Genomic DNA, 25,755 nt, shown 5'->3' with positions numbered 1-25,755 from the left:
ATTAAAACAGAAGAAATCCAAAAGAGGTTATGCAAAAGAAGAAGGTTCTCTTAGCGTAAGAAACATTCAAATCCAAGTAAATGTACACGCTACCTTCTATTCTGCCCTATTTCTCCACTCCCACCCTTCTTTACTCTCCTTAACCCCCTTTTCACTTCCACACATTATATATATATATATATATATACACACTCTTCGCATTATCATTCCAATCACAAAACTAAGCACTGCAACATTTTACGAGTTGGAAGCATTTTGAAAGCCCAGAAAATGGAAGCAATCTCTCTATGTTCTTCTGTGTTCTTATCAAACCCTGTTTCACCCAAGTTCTTCTCCAATGCCACCACCACTCGTAGTAGGACTTCAATCTCTGCATCAGAAAGTGACTCCTTTGGGCAGCACTATGACGGGAAGATGGTGGACCAGAACATGATCCTTCTGAGAATGCGAATTCGTGAGATTGAGATGCAGGAAATGAAGGGTAAAACTCCTTCGGATTGGAGTGAATGGGAGAAGAAGTATTTTCAGAATTATGGTTCCGACGTATGTGAAGTAGTTGGATCGTTGCAAAGACTCTTGATGAACACCAGACCTTCTCATGCACTTGCTACAATTGTTGTTCTTATGCTAACCATGTCCTTCCCAATAGTGCAACTTCTCTTTCATTTTGTAGCCTTTGTCAAGGGAATCATATGATATCTGAAAGTGGTATACGAAACAATATTAGTTAGGAATTGGAATAGTTATTAATCTTATATCTTTGTGCAATTACCAAAATGTTAAATTGATTTAAATTACTAAACATGTTAAAAAATGTAATATGTTTTAGTGAAAATAATTCACAGTTGCGTTATGTTAGCAAGTAACATAAAGGGCAATTTTTATCCTTCATGATTAAGTAAACTAAAATTCATTATAAGATAATTTATTTTTATAATTTTATAAAGGATTATTTATTATATTATTTACCAACAAATCCAATAATATAGGGTATGGAGAGGGTGCATTGGTAAAAGTTAATGTCTTATATTGATTAAAAATTACACAAGTAGGAATAATTCAATTAGTTAGAAAAATATTAAAATAAAAAGAGTCTGTGCCAATAAGTCATAAGGTCTATTTGTATTAAAATAAAATTAAAAAACTTACGAAGGGAAACACAGTTCTAAATATAAAAAAAAAATATTAACACATTTTAAAAAATTATTAATAGATTATCATTAGTTAGAAAGTATTAAATAAGAAGTGAAGTTGACAAGTATGATTTTTTTATTTTCTTCATCATATTCAGATATGCTCATGCCGACAAGAACAAAACAACATGTTTTTTTTTTTCAAGAAAGGATGAAATACAAAAACACCAATATCTGCTATTCCCTTCACTTTGACATTTTCTTCTACACGTCCAAGAAACTAATTTCCTGAAATACCTTAAACCACTAACCCAATTATCTATCTTCAGAAAAAAAACACTGAATTATTAATTAATAATAAAAACTAATTTAAAAATAATAATTCTTTTAGTTTCTAAAATAATATTTAATTTAATATAACAACTAATTATTTTTGTTTTTAAAATTATTTTTTATTTAATAATTCTTTTTAATGATTAATTTTCTTTCATATAAATATAGCTAATAAGAAGTCAACGTATCTGACTTCTTAATCGTGTATGTTTCTTGTATAAAGATTCTGGTTTGAGTTCTTTCAGTTTACAATAAAAAAAAAGCCATCCATACTAACATTTTTAAAAATAAACATAACTGCTATTCAAAGTATTATAAATATTTATTACGAATAATTTAAATCTTACTCATTCTAAAAAAAATTATGGACTAAAAATTGTTCTTATATATTATAAATTAGTTTTACTTTCTTATATTAAATCTTTCACACTAAAATATAAATATTTCGTACGTAAAACTAGATACTGGTCAATAATTTGATAATGGTCTAATATCAAATAAAGATAAGGATTTATTATATTGAAAAATAAATTTAAGTTTAATTTATCTTCACTTAAATATTATAATTTTTTTAATAATATATAAATTAATCATTTTGAGTTTTTAAATATATAATACGTAACAAGTAATAATTAGCAAGTCATACTTACAAAATATAGTTTCTTTGCTTTTTCTAATCTTGTTATTGGTACATAGTATTAAATGACTGTGATAATAATTAAATTTGGATAATACGATTTTTTTTTCATCTACTTAACTTGAAATTGTGATCATTATCAAATATTATATTCTCAAACATTTTATAAAAAGTGAATTTTTTGTTCTATTCACTAATTAAATTATAATTTTATATGATTGTTTTTGTCTATTGCAAATTTTATTAATTATATACAGATATAAAAATATCGCACACACATATATATATATATATATATAATATTTTTACAATCTGACAATTGAGTTATATAACTATAATTATATATGAGAAAATATCGGATTATATTAGTATAGTTTTTTTAGATATTTTTCTCATATATAATATCAAATTAGATTAATCTAACTTTTTTTATTAAATGTTACATTGTTTAACATTTTTTAAGATTCTTTATTAGATTAAAAATTTCATTTTCACATATTATATATATATATATATATATATATATATATATATATATATAATTTACATTAATATAAAATTGTTTTAGTCTCATTTGTATAAATCAAAATAAATGTAAACTAAAATATGAATTATATATATATATATTAATAGTTATATATTAAATCACGAATATAAATAAATTATTAAATAATTTTAGGTTCTTATAAATTTTTTAGAATACAACAAAATTCCAAATTTAATGGTGATATTTTTGAATAAAATATCTAATAAAAATTATTAAAATTGTCGTAGTTGATTTAAGTTGATGTCAGCAATCAATATATATATATATATATATATATGTGTGTGTGTGTGTATGGGTAATCAAATTAAATATTTAACTATTTTATATTAGAAAAAAATAGATTGCATACTATAGTTCATGGTTAATCAATATTTGATGTGAAGGGACTACTTACAAAATATGTAATCTTTAAAAAAATCAGTATCACTTTATTATATGTTTTGCTCATTGTTTAAATACTGTTTCTAATTGATAATATTAATATTTTAAATTTTATATATAATCGTTTCAATACTGAGGGAGTGATTATTTAATAAGAAAACATTTGAACCACTTTTAAAGTCATACATGTACGCCTCGTGTGTATTCCACATTACCCAATGATAATATCTTTTTAAAAATATTTTTTTATACTATAATTACTGTAAAAAATAAATTTAATCTTATTCATTATAACATATTAAAATTATTAAAAGAAACTGAATAAAGCTTAAGCAATAAATATATCACATTCATAAGATAATAAATTTAAGCCTAAGCAATAAATATATTACAATATAATTTAAATAAACCTTTAAAACCAGTTTACATTATTAGATGCCTAAAATATTTTGTCATTTGATAATTATTAAATACAAATTAATTTTAAAAACAAAACATAATTAATTATTATATTGATTAAATTAGAGACATTTTATAAACTAATTTTTTTTTTAAATGGTTTCTAAGTTGCTATCTACTCTATCATTTTATCGTTGTTCTCGTTCTTGGTATAATCAGAAGTTACTTAAAGGTTCCCTTTGTTCAAAGCCTAATCTTTCCTCGAAATCTCTTACGAGAGGATCTAGACGCTTGCACACACGATCATTCATATCAATTGGTATCAGTTGGGACATTCTAGTATTTCAATGACAAATTCAACACGCTCCGCTCAAGCCACTAAGGAGATGGAAGATCGAATCTCCCAAAAGTTGAATAATAGGTTTATGGAACTCGCGACTACGTTGAAAGAAACCTTGACTCTTTAGCTACCAAAGTTTTTGCTGTCAAATTTAAAATCTAAATAATTGGTAGTTAGCTAATTAAATATCATTTTATAAACTATTTAACAATAATAGAAATTAATTTAAAAATAAAAAATAATAATTTCTAAAATAATTTATAATTTAATCATTATAGTAATTAATTATTTTTTATCAGTAAAATTGATTTTTATTTTGTGATGATTTTCTTGTAATAGCAGATAAGGCTAGTGTAATGAAAAAATGTTATTTTTAAAATTGTACATAGTAAAATATATTAATTTGTAACATTTGGAAACCTTTTTATCTCCTGACACATATTTATGTTTCAATACAAAATAATTTCTTCTATTTTTGGGTTGTAATATGAAACATTGTTGGTTATTGAAGCATTAATATTGTGATGACATGTTCCAGAAATAGGAACCTTGATGAATCATCATCATCAACCATACGCAACACACAAATACTATAAATTAGTGATAGATATATAAGATGCAGAGAACCTGAACCTCAAAAAACACTGAAACAAAGTTGACATGATTAAGAATTAAAAATCGCCGACCTCTTTATTTGTTTTGTTGTAATAAAAGTCAAGCCTACCATACCCTTTGCTCCATTACCCAAAACTCTTATTTGTTGTAATTAACTTCACACCTTAATCACTATCTAATTAACTTGTATTTAATCAATGGAATATTCTCTCTTTTCATCAATAATGCAATCCTACTATTTTTATTCGCATGCTTCACGCAAACTAATCATATATTTTTACTCCATCCACCCCTTACGTACTTAGATTGCTTTTCTTCATCCACGCTAATTCTAATTTCTCTATGTTGCTTCAATTTTTTGTACACATAACTTTATTCTTCTCAATCACACATCAAACATTATTTTAACTATATTGGCATAATTTTTTTCCAAATCACTGAAGTGGAGTTGGTTTTTTAGAGATTACGAAGTAGAAGTTAATTAACCGATTTTATTAATGTTAAGATAGTAAGATATTTTTATAAGTAAAATAAAGTCGTGTAATTTTAATACGACTTTTTAATAAATTTGTGTCACATTGACATCTGAGAAATCATACTACAAGGAAATCATGAAATAAAAATCAATTTTTAGATACCAAAATAATTAGTTGCAATAGTAACTAAATTAGAGTCAATTTTAAAAATTAAAAAAAAAAGTTTCTAGATTAGTTTCTATTATTATTAAATAGTCTTTAAATTAGTATGCAATTAGTAACCAAGGTTTTAACTACCAATTATTTAGTTTCTAAATTTGGTAGCAAAAACTTTGGTTATTAATATACCAATTTGGAAACTATTACAATAATATAAACTAATTTAGAAATCAATTTTTTTTTAGTTTCTAAAATGGTCTCTAATTTAGTTACTATTGCAACTAATTATTTTGGTTTCTAAAAATTGGTTTTTATTTCATGATTTTCTTGTAGTGTCATATTAACATAACTTCAACACGGTCATTTTAATAAAATTGTGATACATTCATATGATTAAACCCTAATTTGTAATTTTTAAAAAATTATTTTATTTTAGTGATTTAAAAAAAATTACACCTAATACAGTAAAAAAATTTGGCATAAAACGTTATTGTAGTGTACTGTATTTGTGTTTCTGCCTCAACACAAATGTTGTTGGACAAAGTGACCATGGAAGATATTTTCTCTTCTCATGTAAATAATCTTGAATAAATAATACATATATCAATGGTAACCTTTTCATCTAATCGTGCAATCTTATTATAAAGTTTAATAAATTTATAATGATCAGTTAAAAAAATTCTAAAAAGTTTTATTTATATTTTCAGTATGTTTATGCGTGAAGGAACATGAATCTGACTCATGAAGCTAATGCTAAAAGGAAAGGGAGGGAAACCTTTTTCGGGAAGTCTTCTAACTATGAAATAAATTTCACCCAAATGGCTTCAAACATTTTAAATTCATTTTCCTTCCTATACTACTTCAACTTATCAACTTCTTAATAAACTTTTTTCTATGCAATAATGTTCTTCAATGTTTTATCTTGTTAAATATTAAAATTTCTCTAAGATTGAGAAATATAATTTACTTCATTCTACAATAGTGGTAAGTCTATGTTGGAGAAGATTTATATGTTACAAAATAAAATAGGGTTTCAAGCTTCATAACTCATAAACTGAAGCACCTTAAACAAATTATGAAACTCTTTTTTAAATCCCATTGTAAAAGATATATGCTTGCTTCATCTTCATGTGCACACTTCATAGAAGCACTTTTATATTTACAAAGGATGTTTCGTAAGTTGTAAACATCAAAAAGACTATGGTTTCTAAGAGTGATGCATTTATTTCCAACTATTTAAAAAAAAATCATTTACACACATATATAATATATATAACAATAATAAATTTTTTGATTACATTATCTTCATCACTTTGCGTGAAATTAGGTTGTACTAGATCGAATGACACACACAAACCTTGGTTTTATAATTAGCAAGTTGTGTTTTAAAATAGTAGGACGTAGAAGTCAACGACCGTGAATCCCATTAATCTAGAGAGAAGTTCGAGGAACTTTACGATTACTCTATTTTCCACAGAGACACGCGTCAGCTTCTGGTTCATCCAAATAACATCAACGAATCCAGCTACACTCTAGAAACGCGCTTTTACGAAGACATTAACTGTGGTTTAAAATAAACACGGTTTTCGCCGCATTCCTTCTTTCCTAAGCTCCTTCTTCCGTTGCCACCAAACAGAACCTTCTCCCAATGCCTATAAATATATCATCGTTCCTCTCCCACTTCCATCACCAAATCAACAACAACACACAAAGCAATTTTCATTACCAACACAAAAATATGCAATCCACTTCTTTGCTCAATTCCTCACAGATCTTCTTCCGTCCGTTTTCATCCTCAAATCCATGTTCCGGTGGCCGGAAAACTTGTTCTTTATCTCCGATCAAGGCTTCCATGAGAGAGAACTTCAGTGGGAGGTTGGTGGATGAGGGCATGATAACACTGAGGAAGAGGATCCACGAGATGAACATGATAGAGAGGAACTACGAGCCACCTTCGGATTGGATGGAGTGGGAGAAACGGTATTATACCAAGTATGACTCCATCATATGTGAAGCAGTGGGAGTTTTGCAGACACACTTGATGAACACTAGGCCTGGTTTGGCTCTTGGGGTTATGGCTTTGGTTGCAATCAGTGTCCCAACTTCTTCTGCTATGCTTTTCTTTCATTTGGTTGAGTTGGCTAAGGCTCTTCTTGCTGGAGTTACTCCCTCCTAGACCAGAATATTCTTTATTGTATGTACTGGTACGATCCGCACGACCAAGATCATTACTCATATCTAATCATCTCGACCGATGTCATAAAGATCATCACGTTTAAGGAGGATTAATCAACAATTAAAAACTAGATGATGCACTCTTATTCAAAAATGTGTTTAAATAAGAATAGAAGTACAAACCGATCGATTGATGAGGTAGAAGAGTAGTTAAAATTGTTCCGTTGTTCGTTGTTCCAACCTGAATCGAGAACATGGTTTGTTATATGTACTGAAATAGTGGTTTGTTATTTGGAAAAACCATTTATTTCATTTCATTTTTAGACATAGAACATGATATAGAATTTTGATTGTTTGGAATTTGGAGCCACCATCTTTTGGCATAATAGATGTTAAAGATTCTAATCTGATTAGAGATTAGGACATTTCATTGTATACACATGAGCCTGTTTTATGGGATTGAGTTAGGCTTAAAGTTACACCCACTTATATATAATAAAATGTCTTAATCTCTAGTAGATTTGGAATCTCCAACAAGGGATTTTGTTTTTTACATACATAACTTGTAATTATTCTCTTTTATAATGTGATTTGCTTTTACTTGAAGAATGTGTTGTCATTAGATTCCTTAATAATGCAGTTATATTAAAAAATGCTGAAGATGAATGAGATGAAAGAAATTTTTTTATAGTTAATTGTTTTAGTATTTCCTTTTTTTTTTCTTTACCTGTTCAAGAGAATATACAGAAGAAGAAAAGGGTGTTTCTTACTTTCTTTCCCATACAACAATTGATTCCATAAATCAGAAAAGCATTAAAGATGAATACCAACTCATACATCACCAGCACCTATGCATGTTACTTTTATTAGTTTATTTATGTTAAGATGGTATTTAGATCTTAGATCTCCAAATACAGATCAATTGTCTTCAAATGTAGGATCAATTTGAGAAAATGCTCGAATTGGGAAACCTGAGATTTTAGAAAGCAAAGGAGGATGGCTTTGCTATTTTAAAGGGTTTTGTTTGGTGAAGACAAATAAAAGAAAAAGTAAGATTAAGTTGATAAAAGAATGGAAAGTGCTAATATGTTGAGAAAGTGTGACCAAATTTTAATTAAAAATAGATATAATATGAAATATGGATATGAATTAAAGAAATGGAATTATTTTAAAATAGTATTATGTTACGTAAACTTATATTTTTAAGGTACAGTTTTCAAAGTTATAATTTTTAAAAGTAAAATAAAATTAAGAGAATAGTTATTAGAAATTAGTTTTTAAAAAAATAGTAGATAAATTATTTGAAAATTATGTGATTTGATTGATATATAATTGATGCCATTAGCTTCATGTAAAAGAATTTTGACTAATTAAATGTAGTTATAGTCTATTATTTGACAACAGTTTTTGTGATATTTAATCGACTATTTAAAGAATAAGAAAAGAAAAAGAAAGGATAGTGGAGATAAACTATTTTTTTCACACTTCAAATAATTACACAAACCACTACTACAATATAATACTATCATGTTTTGTTTTTTAATTTCTTTTTCCTATAATGCAAATCTCTAATTTATATTACTTTTCTATAAAAAAAATTCATTCAAGTTATAAATTATATATCAATATAAAATAATATATAATTTTATTTAGATAAATATATAAAACTAAAACTAAAATAAATATTAAATTTTAACTTATTAAAATAATTTAGTATAAATATAAACAAGGTCTATTAATAAGACATTTAAATATATCTCCAATGAAAGTATTGTAAAAAATATTTTATACAAATTTCAAAATTAATGAAAAGAAAATAGAGTTATTTCCTTCTCACGCTAATTTATACACTTTGTTCTCATCCTCATAAATTAATAGGTAAACTGATTATAATAAACCATATACTTTTAATCTCAAGATTGTAATAATCCATCATATTGATTATATTGTTGCTAATAAACATTGATTATATTTTACATTTATAAGGTAAAATTAAAAATCATTATTTACTATTCAAATTTCGAAGTGTATTTGAGATTATTTCACATAAACATCACTGTTTATTATTATAAGAATAAACTATAAGTAGAATTTATTTTCTTTTCTGGTTCAAACTTTACATCATCTATATGCATATCATTTTTTAATTTTGAATCAATTGTATATACAAAATAACTCAATCATATTATCATTGTTACAACTTACATTATATTAAATTAAAAATAAAAATCAATTTCATATTAGAGAATAGAGAAGAAGAATATCTAACTTTTTACTATAAGAAACAAGCAAAAGATTATTAATTAAAAAAAAATAACACAACATTTATATTGTTCATATCATAATCTCAAGTGTTGTACAAAGTATGAAAAACATTTGTAGCTACAATTTATTGGCCCTTTCACAGAATGTTGCGTTCACAACATGGACTTTCCTATTTATGCTTCATCGTTTCAAATCGATCACAGAATGATGCAAAAGCTGCCATTTTCAGATATCATATGATTCCATTGACAAAGGCTACAAAATGAAAGAGAAGTTGCAGGATTGGCATGGACGTGGTTAGCATAAGAACAACAATTGTAGCAAGTGCATGAGAAGGTCTGGTGTTCATCAAGAGTCTTTGCAGCAACCCAAGCACTTCACATACGTCGGAACCATAATTCTGAAAATAGTTTTTCTCCCATTCACTCCAATCCGAAGGACCTTTACCCTTCATTTCCACCGTCTCAATCTCACGAATTCGCATTCTGAGAAGGATCATGTTCTGGTCCACCATCTTCCCGTCGTAGTAGTGCCCAGAGGAGTCACTTTCTGACGCAGAGATTGAAGTCCTGCGAGTGGTGGTGGCACTAGAGAAGATCTTCACTGAACGAGGGTTTGATAAGAACACAGAAGAACACAGAGAAATTGCTTCCATTTTTCTGGGCCTTCAAAATGCTTCCAACTCATGAAAAGAAGGAAGGTTTTGTGATGTATATATATATATAGAAGAGAAAAAATGGATGCATGAACGTGTGTGTGGTGTGAAGGAAATAAAAGGTGTGTGAAATGAAAGTTACAGTGTAAAATGAAGTAAGATTCAAAGAACCAGAATTAAGGCACACCAAATAAATATTACAATTCCAATGAGAAGAACCGTGTGTTCGTTTATTTCACTTCATCTTTACTTAAAAGAATATATTTTGACCAAATTCAGACACACCAAACAGATTTTTGTTATGCATATATTCTCTTTTTCTTTATTTATAACCCTAAAACTGTATATTTTAAAATCTCAAGTAATAATATTTTTTTTAATTATTTTAAACTAAAGTAACTTTAACTAATTAAGTTAGAAGGTGTATTAATAGATATTTAGTGGAAGGCATAGAGGAGTAGGAATCAAAAAAAATATAAATTAATTATTTCTCTTCATCTCGATGGACTAAGTCAATGAGGGTTATATACTAAAAGGGGTAATAAAGTTTTGATAACCCAATTATTAAACATTTTAATATGATTTTTAACTCAATCATTAAACATTTTAATATGATTTTTACGGCTCTGCACACTTAATTTCAAAAAAGGAATAGTAAAGTACATGAAACTGTAGTTAACAAAAGAAAAATGTACAGAAATATAATAATTTCATATTCTAAAAGTCATGCATATGGTAAATTTCTTCTCAAATATTCAAAATAAAATCTTTCTACAATGTGACAACCTTTCTTTTTCTCTAAAGTCATCATAGATTAAATCAAAATTATGTCAAATGTATTAAAATAATTATAAATTAAAATTAATTTTAAAAATTAAAATTTAATTATTTCTTTATTATCTTATAAATAACTATTAAAATTAAAGTAATTTTTTTACATTATTAATAAAAAATTATAAAATAAATTATTTTAAATTTAAAATAATTAATAACTAAAATCTAAATATTTAATTTAGATAGAAATTTTTATTAATACTAAAATTTATTTTATTTTAATATTTTTAACTTATAAAACAATATAAAATTAATCAATATAATAATTAATTATTTTTATTATTGCGAAACATTACTTACATTTGAAAAGAAAAATCTTCCAATTCTCTTAATAAACAAACAAAATTACTCTATTGACAACCAAAGAAAACTATATGCAAAGCTTGATCAAATTAATTATTTTTTTTCGTGTAATATAAAATTACATCAACTATTATCAAGTTATACAATTATACTTTTGTTTTTAAAAATCTAGAACTTATGTACTTTATTTACAGCTTAATTGTGAGAAAACAAATGATTCAAAACCTAATGCTTCCAAAATTATAAAAAGTCCAGAATTATAAATAGCATTAAGAAATAATGTAGACCAACAATATCTGCTGTTAGACTTAAGAATATAACTAAACAAATACATCAAGATCTTCAAATAATTATTAAGTTGCATACTGTGTCATCCCAAACTACTAGAATGTCCAACACTCTTTTAACAAGGATCTGATTAGATAAATATAAAATAGCCACAATCTATAATCATAAAAGTACAATAATTGAAATGACATCATCATACACATTTAGTTTTAAAAAATTTCAATATACATACATTACACTGTGTCTGATGTTTTCTTCCTTAAAACATTATACATAGTGCCAATACTGATAGCACTGATTACAGATAAAATCATACTGATACAATACTGATAGCACTGATTACAGATAAACGATTTATTTTGGTTACAGCTACCAACACGATGTGTTTCTTCGAATGAAAGACATTCTGCTTTGCCTCCCACATCCTTCAAAGAAAAATTCTCCTTTTCAGAAACAACTATATCACAGCACGCTTGTACCTAAATCACTGTAACAAAAAACTTATGTCAGAGAAGTCACACATGTTTGTTACAGCAGTAATTTAAGTTTATAAAGAAAATGACAAGTCTTCATATATTTGTCAATATGCAACTAACTCGTATGTTGGAAAACAAACTCATCTGTTAATATGTCTGAATCTTGTGTTCTTCTGATAAGCAGAAAGTAGGTGAGGATCACATGTCACTCCACATAATAACAAACACGGTGTGAGTGTTAAGCGATTAAATGCCTTACCAGCAAGAAATTGGTGTACAATAATATCACAGAAATCCCACATAAAGAATACAGCACAGAAAACTTAAGTTTGCATGTTTAAATATGGTTTTGGTAGTCATAAGCAAAAGAGCTAAAGATGCAGAATATGAAGAGGCCCCTTCAGTCCAAGACGTGACAGTAACGACTGAATGCAGCTCCTGCATCGTTGGATCAGAAGCACACCACCTTAACTAAGCACAGATATCAATCTTAATTGTGAGCTCTCGAGCCAACGAGTCAGCAGCTGAGTCTCAGCCATCTTCTACCGCCACGGACTGGACTGAAGTGAGCCCCTTCCATAACTCCCACCAACCCTCAAACAATTCACCACCTACTTAGACAATACTGAACTCTATCCAATCTAATTGTTCATCACAGACACTAATAACTTAGCAAACATCACATGCATGGCTGTCCTAGACCGTATTTGAAGCATAGCAATGCTCATCAATAGCCAGAAAGGAAGAAGACTTATATAGATCTAATCTATTGATTATTGAAGTATTGTGAAGCATAGCATTTATAGTAAAAAACATCACCCATGGACAAAGCAATTCTAGTCTAGTCTAGTTTAATCGTACAAGAAAACTATACTAGCTAGTTCTTCAGATAGCTAGGGCAAATTGAAAACTGCACATAATAGAATTCATAGGGTTTGAGTAAAGCATATGTGTGAAAAGAAAGAGAGAGATATGAAGTGGAAACAAGAGAAAGATGAACATGTTAGTACAGTACGAGGAAAGGGAAGAAGAATGGTGTGTTTAAATAGGAAAAGGTATGGGATATTTTGGGACATGCAAATCTAAAAGCAGGGTGAGTGAAGATTCTGGATGAAGCATTGATGATGAAGATGGTGTTGAAGTGAGGCCTTTTCAATCCAAGAAGACAAGTCTCTATGATGTCGTACACATGGTTATATCTAATCAAACAGCTGGAAGGTTCATCATTGTCTATCTGTTGCACAACACAGCTGTCTCAGTTACTATCATTTCTTCATAACCCTAGACAACAGTATAAACCCTACTTTTATTATTCACCAAAATGAGTTTCTGCATTTTTAATTTTACTCATACATATTTATTGCATGGTTCTTTATTGATCCGAAATTTACAATCTTTAAAATATGGTTTTCATCTATTTTGAAATCAAATGAAATAAGTTTTTAGTGAGTTGATTTTTAAATTATCAAATGAAATTAAAATGTACATTTAAATCAATCTTAATATTTAAATTTACTTCGAAAGGAATGTAGGTTGCAATTTGATTCTTGTTATAAATCAATCATGTGGATAATTAATGGTTTGATTTGGACAGTGAAAAATAGGATAAATGGAACAGAACATAGAAATAGATAGTTAGAACTTATATATTTTTAAAATCAATATTTATCATCATGTTTTTATCATATTTCTTATATAATTTTTTGTTTTGATTTTTTTTATCGGCACGTTTTTGTTTAGTTAACTATATATATATATATATATATTTTCAACTAAAAAGGTTAATTTTTAGCTATTTTTGTTCATATATTCTATTTCTTAGTACAAAACTCTATTTTAAAATATTTCAGAAAAAAGTTTTTCACTGTTTTCTTTTTGTTAGAATACAGTGCTAAACTGTTTGATAAAGTGAAAATGACAAAAGAAAAAGAAATAATAAGAAAATAGAGATGGAGTTACCTTTAGTGGGGCATTTAAATTAATATAGTTTGCTCAATAATGTTATTTGTTTTTTTCCTAAGCAATTCTACAACATTAATTAATGACCTTGCTATATAAATTCTTTCTAATATTATTTTAACTCGTGTAATGCACTTGAATATACTTAAATTCATTCTAATATTATATATTGACAGAAAAATTAAAATTGAAAAAAAGGTGGCAGGTGTTGCTTCTTTGTAAGAAGATTATTGGTAAGTTAAAATTTGCACCCGTTTCCATAAATACTGGTAAAAAAATGCATGTTCTGAACAGAATGGTGGAGTATGTTAATGGTTAAAGATTTGTATCAAGATTTTACTGGCTCAGCTATAATCATTGTGAATTGAATATATTTGTTCGAGGTTCATGATAATATCAATCCGATTTTCAATCCTTTTCATAAGAAGATTTAGATCAACTTTTTTTATAACTATTTTCAAAATAAAATATTACATAACTATCAAAGAGATAAAAAAATAAAATAATACAGTAAATTAAAATGTATATACTTACCCAAGAGAGAAAGCTGCCTATAATTATATAAAATTTATAATATATAATTATATTTATATCAATTTATAATTTTTTTTAATAATATAAAGTACTTTATATATTAAATTTTTTTCTCTAAAATAATATATAATTTACTTAAAATAATAATAATTTATTTATTATTTCTACAATTAATTTTTATTTAATATTTTTTTAAAGTGATATAATAATTTTACGCAAATTTATTTTATAAAAATATTTTTCTTTTTTCTGGGCACTTCATTCTTTTTATTCCTTATTTTGTTTGATTTTTTTCTGTGCTTAATTTCTCAGAACTGAATATGCATACATTCCAAAAGATATATTTTGTTCATCTTTAACATCTCTAATTCTTTTTTTATATTTGTTTATAAAAAAGTTGGTTGCAGTAGAGAATATATTATTCTATTGATCTAACATTAAAACAATGAATTTAATAAAATTTGAGGATGCATGGTTAATTTGTATTTTGAAAGGCTTCATGGTTCTGTATTAGATGACATAAATAAGGCTTGCATGTGACATGCATAGAATAGATAACCATTGATGTTTCAGAAAGAAGTCTTATGAGGTAGTTTCAATCACACAAATCAAGTTATCTTTTTCCTATGCACACGTCTTCTCCTGTCTTGTCCTTTCACTCACTTCTTCTTCTTTCTTTTTTTTTTTTACCAGCTTTTTTACTTTTTATGGCAAATACATTAACCACCAAAAGAACTCACTCATAAGTGATTTGAATGGTCTGATAGTGACTTGAAAAAAATATTAAACATGTTTTTCGTTGATATAGTTTTAAGTAAAAATGATTTTACTTTCTAATTCCAAATTTAGATATGTTAAATACTTATAATAATTAAATTATTCTCAACTTTTTTTACGTCACAAATAAATAAATTCTCAATTTATAATACTAAAATATTTTATGCTGTATTATAATATAATTTACATTCATTTTAATAATTTTTTTAATATAAGTATTAAGAGTTCTAAAGTTTGTTCTATAGATAAAAAACTATTTTTCTCTAATAAAACACATATTTAACCAAAAAATAATAATACATTAAACATATATTTATATCTATTTATTTAATTTTTGTTATGGAGGAGGAAAGATAAGTGATTTGTGATATATGCATGTTTTGTATCCCTCTATTTTGATTTCCATTTGCAACGAATAAAAATGGAAGTTGAAGTTGAGAAGTAAGTATCTTGGGGTAGTAGAGGGAGAAATGTGAGAAATGTTGGGGTCATATTTGTTTATTTCACTTCTTTTAACACATGCTTCCACACAAAATTCAGGATTTTATCATTCTTTTACAGTCTACCAATTCATGTGTATGAAAATCATGTTCTATTCACATGTGAACTTCAAAGTTCTTTTATACCTTAATATATATTGGATTCAAAGATGTTTACTTTGTGATTAAAGTTTGAGCTTTGTGATTAAAGATGTTTACTTTGTTCCTGAACTTAGAAACAATTTGCTAAGTGTGGGACAACTTCAGGAGAAGGGTCTTGCAATTCTTATCAACAATGGATCGTGCAACCTGTATCATCCAGATAAAGGGCTGATTGCACACACAAAAATGAGTGCAAATCGAATGTTTGTGCTCATAAATGAAAGCTCATCAGCAACTAAACCACAGTCAGAAGAGTGCTTACTCGCTAGCTCCTCCGACCTCTCATATATCTGGCACCAGCGGTATGGACATTTGAGTTTCAAAGCACTGAAAACTTTGCAATCTAAGAAGATGGTACATGGGCTGCCACAGCTGAAAGATTCAAAGGTAACATGCACTGACTGTTTCGCTGGAAAGCAACATCGAAACGCAGTCCCAAAGAAAAATAAATGGAGAGCAAGCAAGGTGTTGGAGCTCATTCATGCAGACATTTGTGGTCCTATTGATCCCATATCCAATAGTGGGAAAAGGTACGTCCTATGCTTCATCGATGATTATAGTCGTAAAGCATGGGTGTATTTGTTGCTTGAGAAGTCAGAAGCCTTGGAATGTTTCAAAAGCTTCAAGAAGATAGTTGAAAAGGAAGCAGAAAGGTCCATTAAATGTTTGAGGGCAGATAGAGGTGGTGAATTCGTTTCATCCAATTTCAAAGCTTTCTGTGAAGAAGGGATCAAGCGACAACTCACTACAGCATACACTCCTCATCAAAACGGTGTTGTCGAGAGGAAGAATAGAACGATAATGAACATGGTGCGTTGCATGTTAGCTGCCAAAAAGATGTTGTAAAAGAAGAAAAATGGAGGATGGCTATGGACAGTGAAATAAGCTCCATTGAGAAAAATAAAACTTGGGAGCTTGTGGATCTTCCACCCAAAGCTAAGACCATTGGAGTAAAGTGGATCTTCAAGACGAAGCTGAATGAGCACGGTGAAGTTGATAAATATAAAGCCCGATTGGTGGCAAAGGGATACTCTCAACAACAAGGGATTTATTTCACTGAAGTTTTTGCTCCTGTGGCTTGAATGGACACTGTCAGATTGATATTGGCACTTGCAGCTTGTAGAGGGTGGACCATTTTTCAGTTAGATGTCAAATATGCATTTCTCCATGGTGAACTAAATGAGGATGTTTACATAGATCAACCAAAGGGGTACATAAAGAAAGGAAGTGAGCACAAAGTGTACAAGCTTCATAAAGCTCTTTACGGCCTAAAGCAAGCTCCTAGAGCCTGGTTTAGTCGGATTGAATCTCATTTCACTGAAGAAGGTTTCAGCAAGTGCCCAAATGAGCAAACATTGTTCACTAAGAGAAGCAGTGAAGGTAAACTTCTAATTGTTAGCATTTATGTGGATGACTTGATTTACACAGGAGAGGATGAAGACATGATGGCTGATTTCAAAAATTCCATGATGAAAGCTTTTGACATGACTGGCTTAGGGAAGATGAGGTTCTTCCTTGGAATTGAAGTGCTGCAAAAACCAAATGGAATTTTATCTGCCAAAGGAAATATGCAACTGATGTGCTGAAGCTTTTCGGAATGTCGGATAGCAAACCTGTAACTAATCCTATTGTTCCAGGTTTTAAAATTAGTAGAGATACCAATGGAGCTGAAGTTGATGACACTTACTACAAGCAAATTGTTGGAAGCTTAATGTATCTTACGACTACACGCCCAAACATTATGTTCAGTGTGAGCTTGATCAGTAGGTACATGTCAAAACCAACTGAGTTACATTTGCAAGCTGCTAAGAGAATTTTACGTTATTTGAATGGAACAACAAATCATGGTATTTTTTACAAGAAGGGAGAGGAAAAAGAGTTGCTTGTATTCACAGACTATGCTGGTGATGAAGAGGATTCTAAAAGCACATCAGGTTATGTTTTCTTATTGAGTTCGGGTGCGGTTTCTTGGATGTCAAAAAAGCAGCCAATTGTTGCACTTTCAACCACCGAGGTGGAGTTCGTGGCTGCTGCTACTTGTGCTATATGGATCAGAATGGTCTTAAAAGGCCTAAATCATGTTCAACACAAAGGCACCATCATTATGTGTGACAATACCTCCACAATTAAACTCTCAAAAAATCCAGTAATGCATGGAAGAAGCAAACACATCAGAGTGCGTTTTCATTTTCTTAGAGACCTTGTGAAAAGTGAAAAAATTGAGTTAGTTCATTGTGGAACTCAAAAACAAGTTGCTGATGTGATGACCAAAGCATTGAAGTTGGAAGCTTTTCAAAAAACTTAGAGAGAATATGGGAATGTGTAGTTTCACTGAGATAAACTAACTGCAATTTGCAGCTAGTTTAAGGGAGGGTTTGAAGAGGTCTTTGTTAGTTATAGTTTGTTGCTTGATATTAGGAGCCTTTCGTTTTCTGTTTCGATAAGTCCTTATTAGTAGGAAAATTAGTTATCTTTAATTTGTTCTTTTTAGCTGTTTATCTTTAGCTATTTTCTTGTAACCTGTTATCTTGTAAAGGTTATATAATGCCATTTTGAGATTGAATAAGATGAGGATCAGTTTGCTAACAAATTTACTTGTAGCAACAATTCTAGTTTTACAAATTGATTCTACATCTTTTACGTGTACCAATTCATGTGTATGAAAATCATGTTCTATTCACATGTGAACTTCAAAGTTCTTTTAGAACCTTACAATTTATAAAAAGTTTTAATATATATTGGATTCAAATTGTTTCACTTTTTAAATTTATTATTTAGATATGACCTTTTTATTTTTTTAATGTAATATTTTAGTTGCTTATTATATATAAAAATTACTATATCAATGTCTGTCTACCTTGATCAAAGATAAATCTTATTTACATCTACTACAAAATAACTCAGCCGTCGAGGAAAAGGAAAAATGAAAAACATTAATTAATAAATAGTTTTGACCCCATTAATATAAAATAAAAAATAATAGTCTTAAATATTAGTAGTGTTAACACACACAAAATTAATTACTATAAACTAAGAAATGTCATCCCATAATATAAGTATGTATTTCCCGTGTTCTATTGAGGTGAAGAAAGAAAGCATAGAGTTACGGAAAGAAATTGTCGCCTCCTAAGCTAATAAAAATATGTGTGGAGGGTAAGTGTTTGGTGTGTGAGGTTATTGGGTTGGTTTTGCGATCAGATACTACCTTTTTTTTTTCAGCAGTTACTTCTTGCATCCCTATATTTTTCTTTCTGCACCCCATAAGGTTCGCAAAGACAAAATTGTTCTTACATCAAATTGTATATTTTTTTTTATTCCGGATTATGAAATTCGGTAAATTTTTGGATTGACGTTTTCGGTAAAATTTCGGATTGGCGCGTCCAGTAATCTCCCAGATTGGTGCTTCCGGTAATACATGAATCACAGTGTTAATCCAAAATAAAAAAAATTCAAAACATCCATAATTGAAAAAACCATAATCCATAATTCAAAATATGTATTCTGGATTCAAAAATCCATAATTGAAAAAAATCATTCCGAATCCACCAATCCGTAATATAAATTAGGCTTCTAGATTCAGCAATCCAAAAATCAATAATTTATGCAAACTTTGCTTGTAGAACACCCTCTCATCCAGAAAGCAACATGATTCACTTCCGGATTGATAAATCCATAGCATACTTCCAGATCCCAAATTAAAATAACAGGTGAAGGTCAATTTCGAAATTTACAAAATTGTGGGGGTGCATGAAGAAAAATGTAGGAGTACAGACAGAAACTGCATTTTTTTCTTAGTCAATATAACATTCATAAATCTTACCTAGGCAATTTCTTCCTGCACCGTATCACTTTTAATTTGCACCCTATTATTTTTTGAAATTTCCAAAATGATTCTTATTCTGGATTTGAAAATCCAGAATAATAAATATAATTCAAAAATAAAAAGTATATTTCAGATAAAAAAATTCAAAACACAACATTGAAAATGCATTATGGATAAGAATTTTCAAAATTCAAAAATATGTTCCAAAAATTTAAATGCAGAATATTTATGGAAAAAGAGTTCTATAAATAATTTTTATCCACACACTTTTTTTATTCTAAGGTTATTTTCATTATTTTTAAGAGTATTTTTATCATTTTGGACAACATATTGCATGTATGTTAGAATTAATATGAGGGAGATTTTACCTCTTACATTTGGTTAGCAGATCCATTTCACAAATCTAAGATGACTTTCTTTAAAGAGAGAAAAAGTTTGTAGTAGATAACTTAATCAATAGGTTGAAAAATAGACATAATTCGCTATAATAAATTATGTTAGTCACAAAATTAATTATGCAGTATCTGTGCTATAAATGTCCTTTTTAAAAAAATTATAATTAAACTAATTATAACAAATTTTGTTTAATTTTAAATGTTGACTTATGTAAGTATACAACACACTCTTATAAACTCTTATATTAAAATAAGTTGATAAAATAAAAATTGAATATTTTTCAAGATGAATAGATAAACGATGAAAAGAAACACGCAAGAATATGTGTATAAGTAAAAAATAGTAAATTCTATGGTTTTTAAATTATTTAATTTTCATTATCTTGTTTAAATGTCTTATTTTCATTTTCATTCTGAATGTTTCATTTTTTTTCCAAATCATAATAAACTTACCCGTCTTAATGTCAGAATATCAAATAGTTCGGTTGTAACCAAATCTTCAATAGTCATTATGAACAAAATAGTCTATTAAATATTTTTTTTAATGATGAACAACTATTTATAAAACAATGAATGAAAATGATACGATCAATCCAAAGACCGCCATCTAGAATATTTATAAATATCTACTCTCCAATAAATACAATTTTTGTTTTATCTCATACTCTTATTCTTAATGTTGTTAAGAACTTATTATTTTTGTGTTTTTATCGACCTAAATATCGGATATAAAGTGAAAGCTTGTTTCATCATAAACACTATATTCTCACCAAGTTATAATCTTCGAGTTCATTTTCAAAGAAACATGGTTAGTTAACATTCAACCATTTTTGTTAAATATTAGCTATTGTTTAAGGACATGTTGAGTAACAAAAACAAAAACTAAGTAATAAAAATAGAAATAATAAGCATAAATAAATAGAAATAATATAAAAGTTAAAGGTGTTCGATAAAAAAATGCTATAGTAATAAAAAATAAAGTAGATAAAATATTTTGATATAGTAATCAAAATACAAGAAACACAAGACCGAAATGAATTGGTTAAAATATTAATATAAATTTTTAATTCAAGTCCAATTTAACTGTAACTTTATAATCCATGTCTAATAAGTTTTCGTTGCTATAAACGTTTAAAAAAATTACATCTTTCTGCACCTTCATAGGTTCTTCTGCTACTCCCATATAATACATAAAAATATTTTTTTATTTTTCTTGTGCCACCCCATAGAATAACTTACGAATTATGTAATCCGGACATGCATTTGAAAAAAACTTTCGAATTATATAATTTGGAAGCTAAAGAAACTTTCAGATTACATAATCCAGAAACTAACCATGCGTATGAAATTTTTTTTCCAGATTATGGAATCCGGAAGCTAATAACGAATTTCAAAAAAACTTTCGGATCATGTAATTTAAAATATTAAAGAAGGGTATTTTTGAAAATATGAAATTTTATGGAGGTGAGAGAAGAATATATGGAGGTGCAGGATGAAACAGTCCTCTCCACGTTACAGCAACCACCAAAGGAGACCAGTTTCAAATACAAGTCGCAAAGGCAAAATTGGAATTCCAGATAAAGAGGGGATGCAGATAAAAATTGATGGGGTTCCGAAAGTAATTTCCAAGCCCGTGTTTTAGATTCTGAAGCTGGGCTTCAAATTCGAGATCACGGCCCGCATAACCTTAAAGTGACGGTGACTAAATAATAATTGATTCACAATTTTTTTTATTTAATGTATCCTTTTTTTTATCTAAATGAATTATTCATTAAATATTTTTTATCTTTAAAATTATTCATTTTTTATTTTTATTTATTTCCTTTAATATTACAAACTTTCATTTAAAATTCTCCAACACCACACAATGCGTGAAAACCCTCATTACAAAAACATTTAAAGTTTTATAAGCGAAATTAGCAATACTTTATACTAAAACGCGAGCCTAAATTAAAATCGTGCAATGTTAAAAAATCATTGGTTAAGTTCTGCTTATTTTTCTATTTTAAACTGTTTTTCTTTGGATCTTTTTTGCAGATGTTTTCATTTCTGCTTATTTTGGATAGTTTAGCTTATTTATTTAGCCATGTCGACCATTTTCACCCAAAAGAAAATCAAATATGAAACTCTGATTATTTCTGCACCTCAGAAAATACACAGTGCAGACAAACTTTTTTGTTTCTTTGTTTTTGGTAAAATACAAATCACAGACAAAGCAAGATGGGGTCGAAGGTGCGGACCAAAATCATTGACCAATCCCAAGAAGATGCTCTGCAAAAAAAAAACATTATTAATAAAATTGCCTTTTAAAAGGACAAACCAAATTGCACACTTCACATCATTATCAAAGAAAGATAGTGGCTTTGGTTCTCCCATAGCCACCATAGCCTAAGAATACAAAGAATCTATTCCAAGCAAAAGATAAGACACGGAATAACACAATTATAATGATAACATGAAATTGCTTTTCTTAGAATAATTATTCTTTTCACATATTTTGATCTTTTGATTAAATTAGAGGGATTATATAATCTACACACTCCACAGAAATATATTTATTTAGGTCAAAACAAAACTGATAAAATAACTGCATATTTTAAGAAAATTATAAAAAAAAAGTACACAAAATGACATAGGGCGTGAATGAATAGACATTGGTTAAGTGGGATATGCGAAGATTCGTAAGAAAAGCAATATTCACGCCTTGTTTATCACTAAAAAAATTGTAATTTTTGGTTTCACGCTGTTAAACGTGGATAAGGTCAAAAACGAATTCAAACAGCATTATATGATCCGATTTAGCACAATCTTTTTGGTGTGGTCGTGTCACAACAATTTGTATTCGCAAGTTGTGGTCCATTCAAGTGCAGAAAATGGGAGAATTTTAAATTTAAGAGTTGAAACATTGAAAATTGAACATTGAACATTGAACAGTGTACAACTCCTATTTTTCCTGAAACAGTTTATAAAATATTTTTTTTACAAGTTCTTCTTGAAACAGGTTTTTAATATATTTAAGTTTTTGATATAATTTTACATATTGAATAATTAAAATATTACTTTTTTTTTTGTTTAAGATAACTCAAAATAATTCTTCCTCTCATATGTTTGAATTTCTTAATTTTTTTATTACTTTCAACCATTCACTTTTTTATTTTATTTTTAAGTTTTAAATTTAAAATTCTCTTAATATCACATCAATACTGTATACTCTTTAATAATTACTTGTCTTAAATCTGGGTTTCATTTGATTATAAAAGCTAATAAAAAAAACCTAAAAAATCATGTATATCTCATCATCATTATTATTAAAAAAAAGTAAGAACAATAGAAAAATAATGATTTTTTTTTTCACTTTAGGAGTCTTTCGTAATTGACGGCAATTTCATCTGAAGCTTTTTTATAAATTTATCGCAACTTAAAAGGATTTATTGATCAAAATTAATTGTGTTTTTACTACTATTTTTATCATTTTAATAATAAAATGACTAGAACAATTATTTAACACTGGATTACATTTTGCAGGTGCCTTTATCACATAAAATTTTCCAAGAAGAATGTATGGATAAGATTATTAAGAATTAAGGAGAAATAAAAATAATAATTTTATCACAAGTTAAAATTAATTTGTAAATCATCACAATATAAATGATTGTACATATATAATATATACATTAGCAATATTCATTCATTACAACTTTCAACTATAATATAATTTATACACTAAAAATTTGTTTATTATAATTATAATAATTATTAAGTAGATGTATAATAAGTGTTTAAATGTATCTATATTTAGGTTTGAGGTTTGTTCATGGATAAAAAGGTCGGAAACTGCATGCCTGCGTTCCTCCTTGGTGGTGGAATCTCTTTCCCCTAACCGCGCCAAACACGTTTATTTATCTTCAAACCACAAAAACGCAGTGTTTGAACCAAACTGCTATTCTCTATATATACCCAAACAATCGCAACCCTCTCTAACCCTCTAACCCTATCTCTCTCTCTTTCTCTCCTTCGTTCTTCCACCACAAGTTTAAACCTCTGGGGCTTCTCAAGTTTAGGTCTTTTCACCCATTTCGAGGACCCATTAAGATGGCCATTCCATACCCCCATTTCATTGCCACCGAGAAGGCTGCCATGGACGCCGGCCTTCTCCACCCTTCCTCCTCCCCCTCCGTCATCTTCACCCAAGATGACCTTAAGAAGATCGCCGCCTACAAGGCCGTCGAGTACGTTGAATCCGGCATGGTTCTCGGCCTTGGCACTGGCTCCACCGCCAAGCACGCTGTCGAACGCATCGGCGAGCTTCTCCGCCAGGGCAAACTCAAAGACATCGTCGGGATACCCACCTCCAAGATGACTCACGAACAGGCACTCTCCCTCGGGATCCCCCTGTCCGATCTCGACTCCCACCCCGTCGTCGATCTGGCCATCGACGGCGCCGACGAGGTTGACCCTTTTCTCAACCTCGTCAAGGGTCGCGGCGGCTCCCTCCTGAGGGAGAAGATGGTGGAGAGCGCGTGCAAGAAGTTTATTGTCATTGTTGATGAGTCCAAGCTTGTCAACTATGTGGGGGGAAGTGGATTGGCCATGCCCGTTGAGGTTATTCCGTTTTGTTGGAGGTTCTCTGCCGAGAGGTTGCGCAAGCTGTTTCAGGAGGCTGGGTGTGTTGCCAAGCTTAGGACTTTTGGGGAGAAGGAGGAGCCCTTTGTCACGGACAATGGGAACTTCATTGTGGATTTGTATTTCGAGAGGAGTATTGGGGATTTGAAGGCTGCCAGTGACGCAATTCTGCAGCTTGCTGGGGTGGTGGAGCATGGCATGTTTCTGGACATGGCTACCACTGTTATTGTGGCAGGGGAGCTGGGCTTGACGGTGAAGAATAAGTAGTTTTGAGGCTTTTGAGGAGATGGTTAGGAGAATGAAGGTAGGTTAATTGGTGAAGGTTGATCTTTGACATGGGGTTCTAACTAATTGTATGATGTAGTAGTAAAGTTTTTTTGTCAGGGGAATTGGGAGGGTATTTTAATAAATCCTTTTAGTATTTAATGCAAATTTGGAGATAGTTTCTTAATTCCCCGATAGTTTTATTTTTTGTTTTTTTTGGAGAGGGGATTAGATTGAACAAGCAGGAAGAGAATGAGACTTGTTGGGGAGCTGATTATTAGGATATTAATCTCATGCAATGGCTGTTGTGTGGTATTAAACCATTTGTCCACACAATTTGTTATTGAATTGACAGTGTTTAACAAATTGAATCTATCTAATTCAATTTTTCTTTTTCCCCCTTCTGACTTGATATTATTGAATTGTACGATTATAGTGTAATGCCTATTCATTATATAGCATGTTTGTGTTCATTAGTATGTAGTGCCTATTTGTTTTATGGCATGCTTGGGTTGATGACTAGTGTGTTTGGTTTCATGATTCAGTTGAAATTTTCAGAGGCTTATAGCATTTTCACTTTAATTCTTCAATTCTCAATGGATTTTCAAGCACACCAATTATGTGGATTCGTGTCAACCTGAAAGCAAATATCAGTTGCTTCAGTGTGTATTTTGGCAAATTGTGTCGCACACTGAACCAAACACAGGGTTATTGTTTCGTAGA

General features: G+C 29.0%; 4 protein-coding genes across 4 annotated transcripts; 3 read left to right on the top strand and 1 right to left on the bottom strand.

Moving 5' to 3' along the window:
* Window positions 1-152: 152 nt before the first annotated feature.
* LOC137828161 (uncharacterized) lies at window positions 153-866 on the top strand. The gene has a single exon (XM_068634619.2). The coding sequence runs from the start codon at window positions 271-273 to the stop codon at window positions 694-696; it is 426 nt and encodes a 141-aa protein (XP_068490720.1). The 5' UTR covers window positions 153-270; the 3' UTR covers window positions 697-866.
* Window positions 867-6,633: 5,767 nt separating this feature from the next.
* Window positions 6,634-7,686, top strand: LOC137817766 (uncharacterized). Its single transcript, XM_068621001.2, has one exon. It carries the CDS (start codon window positions 6,669-6,671, stop codon window positions 7,194-7,196), a length of 528 nt encoding a protein of 175 aa, XP_068477102.2. The 5' UTR covers window positions 6,634-6,668; the 3' UTR covers window positions 7,197-7,686.
* Window positions 7,687-9,476: 1,790 nt separating this feature from the next.
* On the bottom strand, window positions 9,477-10,224 carry LOC150025730 (uncharacterized). The gene has a single exon (XM_090305246.1). It carries the CDS (start codon window positions 10,113-10,115, stop codon window positions 9,693-9,695), a length of 423 nt encoding a protein of 140 aa, XP_090161372.1. The 5' UTR covers window positions 10,116-10,224; the 3' UTR covers window positions 9,477-9,692.
* A 13,724-nt stretch (window positions 10,225-23,948) lies between these two features.
* Window positions 23,949-25,430, top strand: LOC137827728 (putative ribose-5-phosphate isomerase 2). The gene has a single exon (XM_068634017.1). It carries the CDS (start codon window positions 24,238-24,240, stop codon window positions 25,033-25,035), a length of 798 nt encoding a protein of 265 aa, XP_068490118.1. The 5' UTR covers window positions 23,949-24,237; the 3' UTR covers window positions 25,036-25,430.
* The last annotated feature ends 325 nt before the right edge of the window (window positions 25,431-25,755 follow it).

The sequence above is a fragment of the Phaseolus vulgaris genome, chromosome 7, assembly GCF_051622355.1.
Source record: "Phaseolus vulgaris cultivar YP4 chromosome 7, ASM5162235v1, whole genome shotgun sequence".
Lineage (NCBI taxonomy): Eukaryota > Viridiplantae > Streptophyta > Magnoliopsida > Fabales > Fabaceae > Phaseolus > Phaseolus vulgaris.
The sequence above is the reverse complement of the archived record's forward strand: the minus strand, read 5'-3'. Positions and strand labels throughout refer to the sequence as shown.

Excerpts from the sequence above, each read along its gene's own strand:
- LOC137817766 (XM_068621001.2), top strand. The coding sequence starts at position 6,669 with ATGCCTATAAATATATCATCGTTCCTCTCCCACTTCCATCACCAAATC.
- LOC137828161 (XM_068634619.2), top strand. The coding sequence starts at position 271 with ATGGAAGCAATCTCTCTATGTTCTTCTGTGTTCTTATCAAACCCTGTT.
- LOC150025730 (XM_090305246.1), bottom strand. The coding sequence starts at position 10,115 with ATGGAAGCAATTTCTCTGTGTTCTTCTGTGTTCTTATCAAACCCTCGT.
- LOC137827728 (XM_068634017.1), top strand. The coding sequence starts at position 24,238 with ATGGCCATTCCATACCCCCATTTCATTGCCACCGAGAAGGCTGCCATG.